Below are 17,899 nucleotides of genomic sequence, written 5' to 3'. Positions count from 1 at the left end.
CTGATAAAGGACTTGTAACCAGAATACAGTAATAAGAAACCTAAGCAAACCAATTTTAAAAACTAGGCAAAAGATTTGAAGAGATACGTCACCAAAGAAGATAAACAGATGGCAACCCAAGTACCTGAAAAGATGCTCAATGTCATTAGTCAGTAAGGAAAAGGAACTTAAAACCACAGTGAGATACCACTATACTTCTGTTAGAACAGATAAAATGTAAAAGACTGACCACATCCAGTGTTGGATAGGATGTGGACAACTGGATTTCTCACACACTCTGATGGGAGTGTAAAATGGTACAGTCACTTCGGAAAACAGTCGGGCAGTTTCTTGAAGAGCTAAACGTACAGCTGTCATACAGTCTTGCTATTCCACTCAAGGTATTTGCCCAAGAGAAATGAAAGCATATACCAGTACAAGGACTCATACAGGAACGTTTATAGCAGCTTTATTTGTAATCCCCCCTACCTGGAAACAACACAAATATCCATTAACAGGTGACTAGGTAGACAAATTGTGTTATATCCATTCAATAGGCTACTACTCAACACTGGAAAGGAATGCACTGGTAATATAATAAACATAGTAACACAGGTGAATCTCATATGCTGAGTAAAAGTAGTCAGACAGTAAAGAGTACATACTGTTGAATTCCATTTATATAAAGTTCTAGAAGAAGCAAACTAATCTTTACTGATGGGAATCGGATAAGTGGTAGTTTGGGGACAGGAAAGGGAGTCAGGAAGGAAAGGAGGAGGGAAGAGCCAGGAGGAAACTTTGGAAGGTGATGGATAGGTTCATTATCTTGATCATGGTGATAGTTTCATGGCTGTATCTATATGCCAAAGATTGTACACTTTAAACATGTACAGTTTATTTTACGTCAGTTGTACCCCAGTGAAACTATTTTAAAAATTCCATAGAAGGTTTATGAGAGTAAGTTTTTTAAAAAAATCCCAAAATAGAACTAAATGACAAAGAAATGTAAAGTATGAGAGAGGGAGAAAAAGCCAGATAGGCATGTAGAGGATGTACTCCTTTAAAAACATTTATTTTATTGGAGTAGAGTCATATTGTGTTAATTTATGCCATACAGCAAAGTGATTCAGTTACATATATATATTCTTTTTCATATTCTTTTCCTGGTTTATTACAGAATATTGAATAGTTCCCTGTGCTGTACAGTAGGACCTTGTTTATCCATCCTATATCTACTAGTTTGCATCTGCTAATTCCAAACTCCCAGTCCAACCCTCCCCTGCCCGCCCCCCCTCATCTTGGCAACCACAAGTCTGTTCTCTGCGTCTCTGAGTCTGTTTCTGTTTTGTAGATAAGTTCATTTGTGTCGTATTCTATTTTTTTTTTTTTTGGCCGCACCTTGTGGCTTGTGGGATCTTAGTTCCCTGACCAGGGATTGAACCTGTGTCCTCAGCAGTGAAAGCGTGGAGTCCTAACCACTGGATCACCAAGGAATTCCTATGTGTTGTATTTTATATTCCACATATAAGTGATATCATATGGTATTTGTCTTTCTCTTTCTGACTTACTTCGCTTAGTATGATAATCTCTAGGTCCATCCATGTTGCTGCAAATGACATTAATTCATTTTTTATGGCTGAGTAATATTCCATTGTATAAATATACCATATCTTCTGTATCCGTTCATCTGTCGATGGACATTTAGGTTGTTTCCATGCCTTGGTTATTGTGAATACTGCTGCGATGAACATTGGGGTGCATGTATCTTTTCAAATTATGGTTTTCTCCAGATATATGCCCAGGAGTGGGACTGCAGGATCATATGGAAACTCTTTTTTAGTTTTTTAAGGAACCTCCATACTGTTCTCCATAGTGGTTGCACCAATTTACATTCCCACCAACAGTGTAGGAGGGTTCCCTTTTCTCCACATCCTCTCCAGGATTTATTATTTGTAGACATTTTGATGATGGCCATTTTGCCTGGTGTGAGGTGATACCTCGTTGTAGTTTTTTTTTTTTTTTTTTTTTTTTTTTGCGGTACACGGGCCTCTCACTGTTGTGGCCTCTCCCGTTGTGGAGCACAGGCTCTGGACGCGCAGGCTCAGCGGCCATGGCTCACGGACCCAGCCACTCCGCGGCATGTGGGATCTTCCCGGACCGGGGCACAAACCCGTGTCCCCTGCATCGGCAGGCGGACTCCCAACCACTGCGCCACCAGGGAAGCCCTATTTGTAGACATTTTGATGATGGCTATTCTGACTGAGGTGATACCTCATTGTAGTTTTGATTTGCATTTCTCTAATCATTATTGGTGTTGAGCATCTTTTTGTGTGCCTGTTGTCCATCTGTGTGTCTTCTTTGTATATTTTGGAAATTAAGCCCTTGTCAGTCACGTCATTTGCAATAGATGATGTACTTCTAAGCTTTGGTGTTCTGAAATTTCAACATGATACCTTTTGTTATGGGTGCTTTTTCATTTATCTTTCTCACCATTCAGCGAGCCCTTTCAATCTGAAGAGACATACCTCTCTTTGGTGCTTGGAAGTGTTCTTCTAGCATTCCTCTGATAACATCCTCTGCCAGACTCAGGAGCTGGGCTCAGGTATTTACGGAGATAGAGGTGAGACAGGGAAGGGCATTGTTAGAAATCCCCAGAGCCCCACCTCCATCCCAAACAAAACTGCTCCTACCCATGAGTCCCCCATAAGGGATGGGAAATCAGTTTCTCCAGACTTGAGGACAGCAGGTCCCAGAGGCTGGAGTGAAGGGGAAAACAGTCTCTTCTCTCCCATGTTCTGAATGGTAGTGGCTGGGTTTAAATCACCCCACCCAGAAGATTAGAAAACTATTCCCTGCAGTAACTAAGCTATCCCATAGGAAAGGTCTACACAGCCTAGCAGGTGGGAGTGCCCAGAAAAACATCTGGCTAGCCGCTGAATTGTGGCCCAAAGTGAAGTCACCTGTGGACAAGCCATGCCCACAGAGCTTCTGAACAACCTTTAGGACTTCATTCCTAAATATGGGTAAACAGCCACACATCCTCAAGCATTTGAGGAAAGCCTTCAACACGGAAGAGAAAGTCAACAACAGAGAAAAGTTACTCGATAGAAACATCAGGATGAGAAGATTTTGCCTCCAAAATTCATAAAATAAGAGAGGACTCTTGGAAATGAAAGTTTTGATAGCAGAAATGAAAAACTCAATAGAAAGATGACAAAACAAGATGGAGAAGTAAAGCAGAGGATCAGTATGATAGAACTTACAGAAAGAGAAAAGAGAAAATGCAGGGGAGGACATAATCTACGAAATAATACAAGAAAGTTCCCCAGACTGAAAGATATGAGTTTCCAAATTCCAAGGGCAGGTGGAGAGCTCAGTGTAGTGAAATTTAAAGACCCAATTCAAAGCATTTACTCAAGACTTTCAGAGAAGGATAACAAATCATGAATAGAAAATAATGGATTTGTACTATTATCATATTTCTCCAAAGCACAACTAGAAGCTGGAAAACATTGGAGCCTTCAAAATTCTAAGTGCAAATTATTTGAAACTTATAGTCCTATACCCAGCCAAACCATCAACAAACGTGAGTGCAGAATTAAGGTCCTTCTAAACATGTGAAGTCACAAGAAACGTGCCTCTCTGGAAACTACTGAAGTATGTGTTCCATCCAAATGAAGTAAGCCAAGAGAGATGAGACATGGAATCCAGGAAATAGGGGTTTTAACACAAGAGGGAGTTGGGAGTTCCCCGGAGGTCCAGTGGTTAGGACTCGGTGCTTTCACTGCCATGGCCCCGAGTTCAGTCCCTGGTCAGGGAACTAAGATCCTTCAAGCTGTACAGTGCAGCCAAAAAGACAAAAACAAAAACAAAACAAAACAATGACAAACCATACACACGAGGGAGTTGAAGGAACTTCCCAGGATGATGGTGGAGGAAGTTCCAGACAGCAGCGATGGGAAAGGACAGAGTGCCCCCAGGAGGAAAATGAAATGAGAAGTTCTTTGACAGACTTTATATGTGGAAGATGAGAAGAACATAACAGTGCTCTTAGATTGTATGGAATGACTTGGGTATATGTTAAAAAGAAATCCAAGTAAATGAAGATTCACAGCAGGAAAAACAACTCAGTTGCAGTGAGAAGCAAACAATAGTGAACAATATTTTCAAAGGCTAATAATGAAAACATACAGTATGGATATAATTTTTTTTAAACTTTAGCCCCATAACTATTGGGAGGATGGGTGAGAGACAGAGAAGGAAGGGGCATTGAAATCCACCCTGTCATAATAGGAAGTCAGCTGATTATATTTTATATAGATGAATCAAGTTACTGGTATTGGCATATTATTTAGAAATACGGAGACAAATTCCAGAACAAGCAGCTTGGAAACATTTTAAGTGCCTCTGGGCTGCGTTTTTTATTTTCTTTTTAAAAATTTATTTCTTTTTGAGATGTAACTGACATAATAAGATGTACACCGTATTGATTTGATACATTTATATATTGTAATATGATTACCATGGTAGGGTTAGCTATGGGATGTATTTCTGTGTTTGATATTAGATAAAGTCACAAATATAACCAATTAGGAAACTAAAGTTAGAGAAAGGAGTATCCAGATGTGGCAGGAGTGGGGAGAATCTTCCACAACAGTGAGTAAATAGGTAATGTTTGAATGTGACAAATCATGAAATGGCAGTTCAAGGCCATCATTTACAGTTATGAGGTTAATACCAAAACAGCCACATCTGTAAACTTAAAAATGGCCACATCTGTGGAATTTGGGGTGGGGCTGCTGCTTTTATTACACACCCTGTTGGAGTAGGTATGAGGCAGTTAACTCTAAAAGGGCCCAGCCCGGGACCTCTTTGGTGGCGCAGTGGTTAAGAATCCACCTGCCAATGCAGAGGACGTGGGTTTGAGCCCTGGTCCGGGAAGATCCCACATGCTGTGGAGCAGCTAAGCCCGTGCGCCACAACTACTGAGCCTGTGCTCTAGAGCCCGCGAGCCACGACTACTCAGCCCGTGTGCCACAGCCCTTGCGCCTAGAGCCTGTGCTCCACAACAAGGGAAGCCACCGCAGTGAGAAGCCCGTGCACCTCAATGAAGAGTGGCCCCAAGCCCGTGCGCAGCCACGAAGACCCAACACAGCAAAAAATAAAATCAATAAAATTAAAAAAACGATAATCATAAATGAGTAAAAGGGCACAGCCCCTCCCCGGGTTTAGGGCAGCAGGTAGAGTGTGTGCCGGAGGGCGGAAGAGTTGCCTACCTGTCACCACGTGCTGCAGACACCTCACCTGCCTGCCCGTACTCACGCCCCCCTCTTCCTGGAGACCCCCCGCCATCCTGTTTGTTGGAAGTTTTGTTTGTTTCTCACGCTCTTGGGTCTGAGCCTGGGTGTGGATTCCAGTAGAGACCTGGCCTTCTCAGCTCACCTTGGGGTCCTGGACTGGGAGACTTCAGGCTCAGAGCAGAGTGACTTGTCCTGCAGTGGCACGGCAGAGCTGCCCAGTTTACTGACTTCTTACTTTTGGCCGGTTAAACATTGGTGGAGCAAGGGTTAGGGTCAGGGCATACAGCGCAGCTCGCCCGAGGCAGTCCTGGCCCCGCGCTGGGCCCTCTGTCCCCGCATCTGGGCATCCTCCTGCATCGAAGATGATTCACGTAGCTGACAGCCTCAGTGACTGGGGTCAGGTGGGCTGCTTGCTTCCCTTTTATTTAAACTCACAATCCTTAAGCAGCACGTGCCTGGGGATGCATGGAGGGGAGGCCACTGCTCCTTCCTCCCGGCTTTTCCTTCCTGGATGGACCCGACAGCGTGGAGAGGTTCTGCCCGAGCCGGGCTGGGAGGCTGCTGTGGCCGGGGATTCTGACCGGCAGTGCACTGATTTCTCTGTTCAGAACATGCATGGCTTTGAGGAAGGCGTGGAGTTCCTGCCGGCCAACAACGCCAGGAAGGTGGAGAAGGGCGGCCCGCGGCGGTGGGTGGTGCTGGTAGCCGTGCTGGCTGGCCTCCTGGTGCTGTCCCTCATGGCGGGGCTCCTGGCATGGCACTTTCAGTGTGAGTGGACCCTCCTCCAGGGCCCACCCAGGGCCGCCTGCTGTGAGCGGGAGGGAGGGAGGGTGCGGTTTGGGGGGAGGGAAAGGAGGGCTTCTCCCACGGGGAGGTGATGGGGCTCAGGGTCTGCTCCCCTGGGGTGGCTGAGGGCAGCTGTGACAGTGGGGGGACAGGAGGGCGTGTGTCCCTTCCTCTGACCGCCGTCCTTCACTGTTCTCTCACAGACCGGAACGTGCGGGTTCAGAAGGTCTTCAATGGCTACCTGAGGATCACGAACGAGAACTTCCTGGATGCCTATGAGAACTCCAGCTCCACTGAGTTTGCAAACCTGGCCAAGAAGGTGAAGGAAGCGGTGAGTCCCGTCCCTGGGCAGAGCCCAGGCCCTGCTGTCGTCTCTGGCACGCGCACCCTCGCCCAGCAGAAAGGAGGCTCCCCTCTGCTCCCAGATGCCTGGGCTGGTGTGCGATGTGGGCTCCCGGGCACCTGGGAAGGGGCCCCGGGTCCCAGGAGGGAGGGAGCCTGGGTGGGGGCCCGGGGTCATGGGCGCTCTCTGGACCCCCATCAGCCTCCTCTCCTTCCCTCAGCTGAAGCTCTTATACAGCGGGATCCCTGTCCTGGGCCCCTACTACAAGAAGTCAGCTGTGACCGCCTTCAGGTGGGTGCTGGAAGGCCGGCGGAAAGGCACTGCTGTGGTGCAGCGTCTGGGCCCTGCGGAGTGGTGAGGCCGCGAGGTCCTGCCTAGAGAGCCAAGGCCCCAGTCCTTGTCCTGACTTTATCTCCAAAGTACTTTTGCTTCTGCTAGTCTGATTGAATCCCTATGGATGCTGTGTGGCAGGTGGCATTGTCAGCCCCTTTCAAGTTCAGGAAGCAGGCTCTAGCAGCTGTGACTCAGTGCGCCCAAGCTAGAGGTAGAACCCAGACTCCATTCCAGGATTTTTCCCACTCGTGAGCCTGAGCCGCACTGGCCCCCACAACACAGCACATCTGCTTGGGCGTGAGGCTGTGAGAGGAAGAGGCCCAGGCCTCGGGCTCAAGGGATCAGCAGGTGGGTGGGTGTACAAGAGCCTGGGGGCTGGCCCGGCCTGGAGAAGGTCTCTTGGTGAGGCCCCTCGGGAGGCTCTTAATCCGGCCCCGTCTTCAGCGGGCACCTGGGAGGGCGTGGGCCCCGGCACCTCAGGCTCGCCCCTCTCTCCACAGCGAGGGCAGCATCATCGCCTACTACTGGTCGGAGTTCAGCATCCCCCAGTACCTGGTGCAGGAGGCCGAGCAGGCCATGGCGCAGGAACACGTGGTCACGCTGCCGCCCCGAGCCCGCGCCGTGAGCTCCTTCGTGCTGACCTCAGTGGTGGCCTTCCGTGAGTGCAGGGGCGCCGGGGCGGGCATTTGTCTGGCCTGGGGCATCCCAGGGCCAGTGCCCAGCAGAGGAGGCTGCCTGCTGGCCGGCCCCTCCCTTTAGGGCAGTAAGGAAGCAGGAATAAGGAAATAGACACATCAGTAAATGCTTTACTCTCCCTCTTGCTCTTCAGCCACTGACCCCAGAACAGTACAGAGCACCCAGGACAGTAAGTATCCGCCCTCCTCCCAAAGGAGAGGCGGGGGGGGGGGGGGGGGGGGGTATGTGGCCAGATGCCCCTTCAGTCGGGGGGGGTCCCCCAGAGTCACATGGTAGTGATGGCCAGCACATCCCTCTGCCTCTCCCGGGCCATGAGAAGCCCCCTTCCCAGTCTCTCCCGGGTCCAGAGCAGCCTGGGACGCCTCCAAGGGGCCAGGCCTGGCTGCCTCTCCACCTCAGGCGGGGGTCCTGGTTGCTCCCCTCGTGGCCCTGCCCCGCTCTGCCCCATATCCTCTTGCCCCACACAGACAGCTGCAGCTTTGCCCTGCACGCCCGTGGCAGCGAGCCGACCCGCTTCACCACGCCCGGCTTCCCTGACAGCCCCTACCCGTCTCACGCCCGCTGCCAGTGGACCCTGCGGGGGAACGCTGACTCCACACTGAGCCTCACCTTCCGCAGCTTCGATGTCGCGACCTGTGACAAAAGTGGCAGTGACCTGGTCACTGTGTATGACACCCTGAGCCCCGTGGAACCCCGGGCTGTGGTGCAGTGAGTGTCCCGGGCGAGTGGAGGTGGGCAGCGGGAGCCTGGCGGCTGCCCGTGATAGGCTGGGCTTCCGGAATGACTGCGGTGGAGGCTGGAGGTTCAGGCTGCTGCCAGCTTGCAGGCAGCAGAGAGCAGGCATGGCGTGGTCCTCGGCCCGAGCTGCAGGGGAGCATCTCAGAGGTGACTGTCAGCCTTGGCAAGGATGCTGGAGGCCCACAGGTCCCTAGATGCTGGGCGCTCCTTCACCTGTCTTTTACCTGCTGGAGTGGAGGTGCCACCTGCTGTTGTATCTCCCTTTCTCTCTCTCTCTCTCTCTCTCTCTCTCTCTCTCTCTCTCTCTCTCTCCCCCCCTCTCTCTCCCTCTCTCCCTCCCTCCCTCCCTCCCCCTCTCCCTCTCCCTCTCCCTCCCTCCTCTCCCTTCTTCCTTCCTTCCTTCCTTCCTTCCTTCCTTCCTTCCTTTTTTTCTCTCTTTCTCTCTTTCTTTCCACGAGACTTGTGGGATCTTAGTTCCCCGACCAGGGATTGAACCCAGGCCCTGGCAGTGGATGTGCCGAGTCCTAACCCCTGGACCGCCAGGGAATTCCTCCACCTGCTGTTGTAAATGAAGGTCTCGTCGTTACTCAGCGATAGTGAGGTCAACAGTTGAAAAGATAGTTTGTTACTCACGGTTCCTGAGAGGTGGGGCCACACAGGGCCATATGGGGAAGCACCAGGGTCATCAGGAGGCAGAGGGGGCTGGAGGAAAACGTGGGCAAGAGCCCTTGCTGTAGATTCTCCAGGAAAGGCCGTCTGGTTTGAATAACTCCAGCGGGCTCTGGGCCCTAGGGCTGTCTCCAGTCGTCTGGTACCTGGGTGATCAGGGCAGGTGGAGAGTGGCCTGGAGCAGGGGACCTCCACAGAGAAGGTGTTGGGGTGTGGGCTCTGGATTAGTTAGTCTGCATGTGAAAGTCTCGCCCCAGTCTTTACTGTCTCCAGGGACTGGCTAGCCCTGGGGGGTGGGGCTGCCTTTCCAGGTCAGCAAGCCCCAGGGATCAAAGCATCGGGGTTATAGTAAATAAAAAGGCATAGATAGCAGGTACACACTACTATATATAAAATAGATAAACAAGGACCTCCTGTAGAGCACAGAGAACTATTTTCAGTATCTTGTAACAACCTACAATGGAAAAGTCTGAAAGAGAATATACCTACATAGAACTGAATCACCTTGCCGTATACCTGAAACATTGTAAATCAACTGTGCTTCAATCAAGAAAAGGCACACTGCACCTGCTGAGGGCGCCGAGGCGAATCGGAGGCTGCCGGTGGGGGTGACCTGCCTTCACTCGGCTCCCCCTGCCGCTCCCGACTCAGTGGACCAGAGCCTTCCACTGCTGCCTGTGGAAATGAGCCGGGCAGACGTTTCACAGCTCATAAGGGCTAAACTTCAGGCCCAAACCAGGAGGGAGCCATCTGCCGCCACAGCTTCACAGCCAGGACTTCGGTCTAAACACCCTTTTCATGCAGGGTTTCTTTCTGTTTCTCTAACTGATCGACTGTACAACAAATGAATACCTGGTCCTGGGCGGCAGGGTGGAGAACAGACAAGCACGAAGAGGACAGACGCCGCTCATAGTCTTCCTATCTGGAAATAATCACTGTTAAATGTGTGTTGCACATTCTTATAGAATTTTTTGCTATGTGTAGGTTTGTGTATTTATTTTCTAAAAAGGGTTATGTGGCACACGTGGTTTTGTTATGTGCTTTGTAAAGATGGCGTATGTTAGGATCATCTTCCCAGGTGAGTAGCGTGTCTCTGACTGTCACTGGTAATGGCTGCAGGCTGTGGCGTTGCTTAGTGCACATGACATGCTCTTTGGCCCTGAGGCCTCTGGAGCCTGAGTGCTGAGTCTGAATTTCAGGCCTGCCACATTTTTTTCTTTTTTCTTTTTCTTTTCTTTTTTTTTTGGCTGTACCGCACAGCAAGTGGGATCTTAGTTCCCCAACCAGGGGTTGAACCCATGCCCCCTGCACTGGAAGCACGGAGTCTTAACCACTGGACCACCAGGGAAGTCGCCTGACACTCCCCTGGTGGTCCAGTGAAGTGGACCACCATCTTTTTTTTTTGAGGGGAGGAGATTTCTTTTCTCCATTTCTTTATTTATTGACTCTTAAATTTAAAAAAAATTTAAACTTTATTTTATTTTAAAATTTTATATTGGAGTATAGTTGATTTACAATGTTGTGTTAGTTTCAGGTGTACAGCAAAGTGATTCAGTTATACTTATGTCTATTCTTTTTCAGATTCTTTTCCCGTATAGGTTATTTCATAGTATTGAGCAGAGTTCCCTGTGCTCTACAGTAGGTCCTTGTTGATCATCTATTTCATATAGAGTAGTGTGTATCTGTTAATCCCAACCTCTTAATATATCCCTCCTCCCCTTCCCCCTTTGGTAGCCATAAGTTTGTTTTCTATGTATGTGAGTCTGTTTCTGTTTTGTAAATAAGTTTGTTTGTATCATTTTTTTTTTAGATTCCACGTATAGGTGATATCGTATGATATTTGTCTTTCTCTTTCTTCACTTCGTATGATAATCTCTAGGTCGATCCATGTTGCTGCAAATGGCATTATTTCATTCCTTTTTATGGCTGAGTAATATCCCATTGTTTATATGTACCACGTCTTCTTTATCCATTCATCTGTCAGTGGACATTTAGGTTGCTTCCATGTCCTGGCTATTGTAATAGTGCTACTGTGAACACTGGGGTGCATGTATCTTTTTGAATTATGGTGTTCTCCAGATATATGCCCAGGAGTGGGATTGCAGGATCATATGGCAGCTCTAGTTTTAGTTTCTTGAGGAGCCTCCATACTGTTCTCCATAGTGGCTGCACCAGTTTACATTCCCACCAACAGTGTAGGACGATTCCCTTTTCTCCACACCCTCTCCAGCATTTCTTGTTTGTAGACTTTTTGATGATGGCCATTCTGACAGGTGTGAGGTGATAGCTCATTGTAGTTTTGATTTGCATTTCTCTAATAATTATCGATGTTGAGCATCCTTTCATATGCTTTTTGGCCATCTGTATGTCTTCTTTGGAGAAATGTCTATTTAGATCTTCTGCCCATTTTTTGATTGGGTTGTTTGGTTTTTTTTGATATTGAGCTGCATGAGCTGTTTGTATTTATATATTTTGGAGATTAATCCCTTGTTGGTCGCATCGTTTGCAAATATTTTCTCCCATTCTATGCGTTGTCTTTTCGTTTAGTCCTGCCACTTATTAACTGTGCAGTCTTGGGTAAGTTACTTCACCTGTTTTGCCTCTGTTTCCTTACCTGTAAAATGGGGATAATCGTATTTAATGGTTGTTGTGACGAATACCTGAGTTAATGGGTGCAGAAGCACTAAGGACAGTGCCTGGCGTGTTCCTAGTAAGTGTTGGTAGTTGATGCCGTTACTACTGCTGCTATTATTTGGTCCATAGTGTGTTTAATGAGTCCTCTACTGTTAGGCATTCAGTGTTTCTGAGTTCTTGCGGTTATAAACAGAGACAGTCTTTTGAGGAGATCCTGACTCAGGTGGCTGGTTGCCTGTGTGGGGAGGGCTTTGGGACCCCACACTCGGCCCCTCTGCTGGGTTCTGTGCTCTCATAACGCCCGCCCTTCTGCCCCGCAGGCTGTGTGGCACATACCCTCCCTCCTACAACCTGACCTTCCTCTCCTCCCAGAACGTCCTGCTCGTCACGCTGGTGACCAACACCGAGCGCCGACACCCCGGCTTTGAGGCCATGGTCTTCCAGTTGCCTCGGATGAGCAGTAAGGGGCAGCCCAGGAGGGGACAAGCCTCAGGACCACATTTGACGCTCGGGCTCTCCTGGTCGTGGAGTGTCTGGTGCCCAGGCAGGAGCTTGAGGGAGGCTAGCCAGCTCCTCAGGGCTCTCGGCCTGCCTGGGCCCTTGGTCCTCACGCCCTCCCCCCTCCCCTTCCTTTCAGGCTGTGGAGGCGACTTGCATGCAGCCCAGGGCACATTTAGCAGCCCCTACTATCCAGGCCACTACCCACCCAACATCAACTGCACCTGGAACATCGAGGTAGGAGCTGTGATGGGGGGGACGGAGGCGGCTAGAGAAGGTGGGTGGGACAAGGGACAGGGAGGGGGAGGGAGGGGGAGGGATGCTCCAGGGCAGCAGGAGAAAGCACGATGAGTGCCTCCGGCCTCCCCTAAGGTGCAAGTGTGGAGGCCGCAGGCGGGGCAGGTTCGGGCAGCATCCAGCAGACCCGGGCTCACACCCGCCTCCTGGCCGGCGCCTGACGTGACGGAGGGACCTGGGCCCGGGACTTCCCTCTCTGGCCGTGGCTCGCTCTGGGCAACGTGAGAGCAGGGGCGCCGGCCGCTTAGAGGAGCTGTTGGGACGAGGCCAAAGGCTGAGTGACACTCAGAGGACGCGCTTGCTGGACGGCAGGAGACAGGCGTCTTGCCGACGGGGCACCTCACGCCGTCCAGTCGATGATGGGGGAGGAATTTCCAGCCTTCTTTAGTAACGTAATAGTGTGTCTCGCTGTTTGCAAGTCTGGAAGGTCTTCCAAGCATGGAGCCCGGATCCCTCCTGCCACGTCCTTACTAATGCCGCCGTGGGCCGGAGGGAAGAACCCGGCAGCCATTTTCCCGCCATGGTCCTGGCCCCGTGGCTGCCACGGGCCACCCCGGACTTAGGAAGGAGCGAAGCCGCACAGAGGGTCAGCAGCTTCTCTCTCCCCAGGTACCCGACAACCAGAATGTGAAGGTGCACTTCAAAGCCTTCTTCTTGCTGGAGCCCAACGTCCCCCTGGGCTCCTGCTCCAAGGACTACGTGGAGATCAACGGGGAGAGGTGGGTGTCGGGGGAGGGGGAGGGGGGCTGCCCCCGCCCCGGGGTGGGTCCTCTTCCTCCCACTGAGGCCCCTGCCGCCCCCAGGTACTGTGGAGAGAGGCCCCAGTTCGTCGTGAGCAGCGGCAGCAGCAAGATCACCGTCCACTTCCACTCGGACCAGTCCTACACGGACACCGGGTTCCTGGCCGAGTACCTGTCCTACGACGCCAGTGACCGTGAGTGACACGCTCGGGAGGCGGGGCCCGCGATGAGCTCTCTGTTCTGCATTTTATTAGCACTGTGCTCTCCTGACTCTAGGCCACCGGAGCCGGTAGGATTTATTATCAGTTGCTCTAGTAGCTTTCTGCGGGGGGAAACAAAGGCTACCTTAGATGCACTTGTGAAAAAAGGCCGACCGTGAATGCCGGCACACACCATGTCCTTTGGTCCCTGGGTGCGGCATCTCAGGCCGAGGACCCCCGAGTTCCTTTGGTCTATTGTCCCTATGGTTCTGCATCACTTTGAGAATCTGTGCTTGTCTCTGTGTGTCTTTGAGCACCTGTAGGGTTAACAGCAAGCTTTTGAGACACATTAGAGCATACTGGGGCGTGAGTCATCACACGAACTACTGCTAGCTTTGGAAATTCTGTGATCTCCACGGAAGAGGTCTGGTAGTTTCCGTGACCTTTAATTTCACTGTCCGCTGTGAATACCAGTTCTTCCACGTCCATGGTGATTATTTTGTTTCAACCCTGCATCCTAGGATAACCTTTTGGAAGTCACTTTTACTACACACAGACGTCCGTATTTAAGTTCAGATTTAACTACACGGCTCACCGCCAGAAGTGTAATTAGATGAACAAACCGCTTTGTTAGGTGACTACGCTACCTGTGCAGAGAAAGTGACAACGACCTCCTCTCCATTTTGTCATCTGCCTGATGACATCAGTTGTCAGACACATTCCAATTTCAGAAACATCGGAATGTGGAAAATGTCTTAGAATTAAGGAAAGCCAGTGATGCCGTGTGACACGAGGGTGGGACACATCAGCCGTCTGCAGAGCTGCTGCCGCTCCGACTTGCCGACGGGGAGCCTGGCGCTCGGGCATGTGGCTGACCCAGGACACGGGGCAGTAGAACTGCATGCGCACCCGCCAGCCTCTCTCCACTCTGCCCGGGGCTTCCCGGGGTTTGGTCATGGGGGGCGGGAGGGACCTCAACTGGCCCTCGCCCGCTAGCTATAGGAAGCCCCTTGTCACAGCTCAGCGGGCCTGGAGACCCCCAGCTGCAGCCTTGCTCCTCTGAGCTGGAGGCGGGGCTGGGGGTCGTGGACTTGAGGCCTGCCCTGTCTCTCTGCAGCGTGCCCGGGCAGGTTCATGTGTAACACAGGGCGGTGTATCCAGGAGGAGCTGCGCTGTGACGGCTGGGCTGACTGCACCGACCACAGCGACGAGCTCCACTGCCGTGAGTCGGGGCTGCCAGACCCGGGCATCCTCTGCCCTTGCTGTGCCCGACTTCTGCCACCGACCCTGTGGCGGGACGGCCCGAGGCGGTGGGGGAGGTTGTTCCCGGCCCGGGGCAGACGACAGGCCGCCTTTCCTCGGGCTCCTGGGGGCCCCCTTTGGAGCGGGCGGTGCTGAGTCAGCTTCCACAGCCAGGCGGGACGTGGTCCCCCGGAGCGCGGTGCCCCAACTCCTGGGAAGAGCGGTTGCTGAGTGAGCCTCGTGTCTAACTGCGGCCCCTCGCCCCTCCAGAATGCAACGCCACCTACCAGTTCACGTGCACAGACAAGCTCTGCAAGCCCCTCTTCTGGGTCTGTGACTCCGTGAAGGACTGCGAGGACGGCAGTGATGAGCAGGGCTGCAGTGAGTGGGGCAGGGGGTGGCGGCTGGGCTCCCCGCGGCCCTCTGCTGACCCGCCAGCCCCTGCTGAGTCCTCGCGCTTCCCTAGGCTGCCCGCCCGAGACCTTCAGGTGTAACAACGGGAAGTGCCTCCCGCAGAGCCAGCAGTGTGACGGGAAGGACAACTGTGGGGACGGGTCCGATGAGGCCATGTGCGACCACGGTGAGGCCAGGCCCCGCCCCCTTCCCTTGGGCGCTTACCTGTCACACTCACAGACCGCCCTGCACACCGCGTGTGCGAGAGAGGGCGTCGGCTGGGCACGCCCTGCGCACCTCGTGTGCGAGAGAGGGCGTCGGCGGGGCACGCTCTGCGCACCGCGTGTGCGAGAGAGGGCATCGGCGGGGTGCGGGTGCGGATGAGGGGGCAGGCCCGAGAGGGGCGTGAGGGGGAGGGACCGTCAGCCTGGGTGCGGGAGGGAGATTGATTCCCTCCCCCTGCGTCCTCCTCCGTGAGCAGTGAGCACCGTCACCTGCACCAAACACACCTACCGCTGCCTCGACGGGCTCTGTGTGAGCAAGGGCAACCCCGAGTGTGACGGGAAGAAGGACTGCGTCGATGGCTCGGATGAGAAGGACTGTGGTGAGCAGGGCTGCCCATACAGTCGTGCAGGTTGTTCACTGTGCAAGGCGCAGACGAAGGTGGGCATTATGTCAGCGCTTCACTCACCCAGCTCTGCCCTGGGGAGAGGGTGTGTCTGCCTGGAGGAAAGGATAACTCTGCTGATTGGCACCCAGGCACTGCCTCACAGGCAGTTCTGGTCCTGGAGGCAAGGCCCAGGGCAGCTAGTACGTCAGGGCCTCTGTGGCAGGGCTGGTATCCTGGCCACGGTGCTGGGCTGACCCCCGCTCTGTAGACCTGGCCCCAGGGGCAAGTCCTGGAGCCCTCGGCAGGGTTTTGTCCCCACCCCGCCCGTACTTTAATTTGCAGCCTCTTGTGTATTTCAGAAGCGCTGGCTGTAGGTTACACGTGGGCAGAGCAGCAGCTGTTCTGTGACCTCACGTCCCCCATTGTTCTTCCCTCAGAGCTGCGTCGTTCCGCACGCGACAAGAAAGTCTGGGCAAATGACACCCAAATTAAATCTAAGCAAACCATCAGATGTCTGAAGGCCCCTGTGCAGGAGCGGGAGGTGGGGAGTGAGGGTTTGAATTTGGGGGCAGGGAGAGGGGCCAGGTGGCCGCCCCGGCTGCTGCTCCGGTGGCGGGGCTGGTGCCCCACTGTGACTCCCGTCTCCGCCGCTCCCAGACTGTGGGCTGCGGTCATTCACCAGACAGTCTCGGGTTGTCGGGGGTGAGAACGCGGACGAAGGTGAGTGGCCCTGGCAGGTGAGCCTCCACGCCCTGGGCCAGGGCCACGTGTGTGGGGCTTCCCTCATCTCCCCCAGCTGGATGGTGTCTGCCGCCCACTGCTTCGTCAACCACAGAGGATTCAGGTACGCCATGGGCCGGAGCGGGGAGGCCTCGTGCCGGCCCTAAGTGGGGCGCCCCTCCATGTTTCCTGGGGTGGAAAGGCCCTGTGTCTGTGAGTCGTGCCCAGGTGAGGCAGGGCCGGGACTGGAGGGGTGGCAGACCCCCCAGGATGGGGCTTAATAACAGAAGTAATAAAAATGAGTGTTTATTGGGTGCCCCTCTTGTCCAGCGGGATCTCAGTGCCTCTCCTAACAGCTCAGGCAGACGGGTCTGAACACGTCCCCGTTTTACAGAAACGGAGGATCAGAGAGGTAAGGACATTTGCCTGAGGTGGTACAGCTTTTAAGAGGCAGAGCCAGACTGGGGCCCACGTGTGTGGATTCCAGAGCCGGTGCGGTCAGCCTCTGCACGGTGGAGACCCCTCGGGACCCTCTCATTCACCGCCTGGCCCTGGCTTGCCAGGCCACCGTGGGCGAGTTATTCACCTTCCTAGGCCTCAGGCTCCTGGGTGCTGATGGTGACACTGTGATTTTTACGCTGAGAGGTGTGAGAAGGGAGCGCGGGGACGCACCTGAAGCGCTGAGCCCGGGCCTGGCGCACAGTAGGTGCTCAGCCCATCGTAGCCTCAGGTCCACGGCAGACCCGAGCCCGGTGCGGGGAGGGGCACCAAGCATGCCACTGGGCCATGCCGGCCTCTCAGGGCGGGTGGGCAAGGGCCAGGCTTAGCAGGAGCAGGTGGCCCAGCGCCGGGGCTCTTTCTGACTTAGGTCCAGCCCGCCCAGGCCCTCTGGCCATCGGCTGCGGGAGGGGGACTGAGGGGACAGCTTGCTCCTGGAGACTCGGGCACAGGGGTCCCCCTCACCCAGGGCCTTCCTGCCGGGCGCCTGCCCTCCTGCCGCGGGCAGCTGCGTGGGAAGGGGACCCAGGGTGCCACGGTCGCCCCTTGGCCAAGAGAGAGCGGGACCACCATGGACTTCCGGGACAGACAGGACCCATAGCATGACGTAGGCCTAAGGCCAGACACTGGGGCCGATCAGACAGGTGCACGTGCTGGGGGTGATGTAACAGCAGAGGCTTGGGGGGAGTGGGGTCAGTGGTGGACCCTGGGCGCTGCTGGGCTGGTGAAGTGCAGCCTGGTCCAGCCTGCCCCCCTCTTCTCACTCTGTCACACTCCACTCCACTCTGGGCAGAAGCGATCTGCTTTCTTCTTGGGGTGATGGGAGCTTACTTCAGAATTTTTAGAATGAACTTATCATTTTGGAATGTGGACAAGTTGCAAAGATAGGACGCAATTTCCCCATACCCCGGCCCAATTTCCCTTGATGTTATCATGCTGCTTTTGTCAGCACTGAGAAATGGAGAAACTCACAGTCCCTTACTAGGAACTTGCCTCCGGGCTGCCTCGGGGCTCCCTCTGGGCTCCCCCGCCCAGGCTCCCTGACACCGGTTTCACACCAGCATCCTTTCTGCTGCAGGAGTTTGTCCAGGTGCCCCCTTTGTGTCTGTTGTCCTGTCTCCCCAGTCTCCTCTGGTCCGGGACGATTTCTCAGTCTTTGTGTGTTTTTCGTGACCTGGACAGTCTGGAGGCCAGGGGCCCCTGTAGAGTGCCCCCATCTGGAT

At 53.3% G+C, this 17,899-nt stretch overlaps 1 protein-coding gene across 1 annotated transcript in view; it reads left to right on the top strand.

Annotated features, from left to right (window-relative positions):
• The window catches only part of ST14 (ST14 transmembrane serine protease matriptase), a 37,935-nt gene that overhangs the window by 15,555 nt on the left and 4,481 nt on the right, over nt 1–17,899 (top strand). Inside the window, exons 2-16 of the mRNA XM_065882072.1 lie at nt 5,888–6,047; nt 6,269–6,396; nt 6,629–6,699; nt 7,242–7,399; nt 7,571–7,606; nt 7,905–8,145; nt 11,799–11,938; nt 12,116–12,213; nt 12,883–12,992; nt 13,077–13,207; nt 14,331–14,435; nt 14,726–14,836; nt 14,922–15,035; nt 15,330–15,452; nt 16,116–16,302. Coding sequence (XP_065738144.1) covers nt 5,888–6,047; nt 6,269–6,396; nt 6,629–6,699; nt 7,242–7,399; nt 7,571–7,606; nt 7,905–8,145; nt 11,799–11,938; nt 12,116–12,213; nt 12,883–12,992; nt 13,077–13,207; nt 14,331–14,435; nt 14,726–14,836; nt 14,922–15,035; nt 15,330–15,452; nt 16,116–16,302 — 1,913 coding nt within the window. The remainder of the gene's footprint in view (nt 1–5,887; nt 6,048–6,268; nt 6,397–6,628; nt 6,700–7,241; nt 7,400–7,570; nt 7,607–7,904; nt 8,146–11,798; nt 11,939–12,115; nt 12,214–12,882; nt 12,993–13,076; nt 13,208–14,330; nt 14,436–14,725; nt 14,837–14,921; nt 15,036–15,329; nt 15,453–16,115; nt 16,303–17,899) is intronic.

Source organism: Phocoena phocoena, chromosome 8, assembly GCF_963924675.1.
Source record: "Phocoena phocoena chromosome 8, mPhoPho1.1, whole genome shotgun sequence".
NCBI lineage: Eukaryota > Metazoa > Chordata > Mammalia > Artiodactyla > Phocoenidae > Phocoena > Phocoena phocoena.
This window is presented reverse-complemented; position numbering and strand designations above follow the sequence as displayed.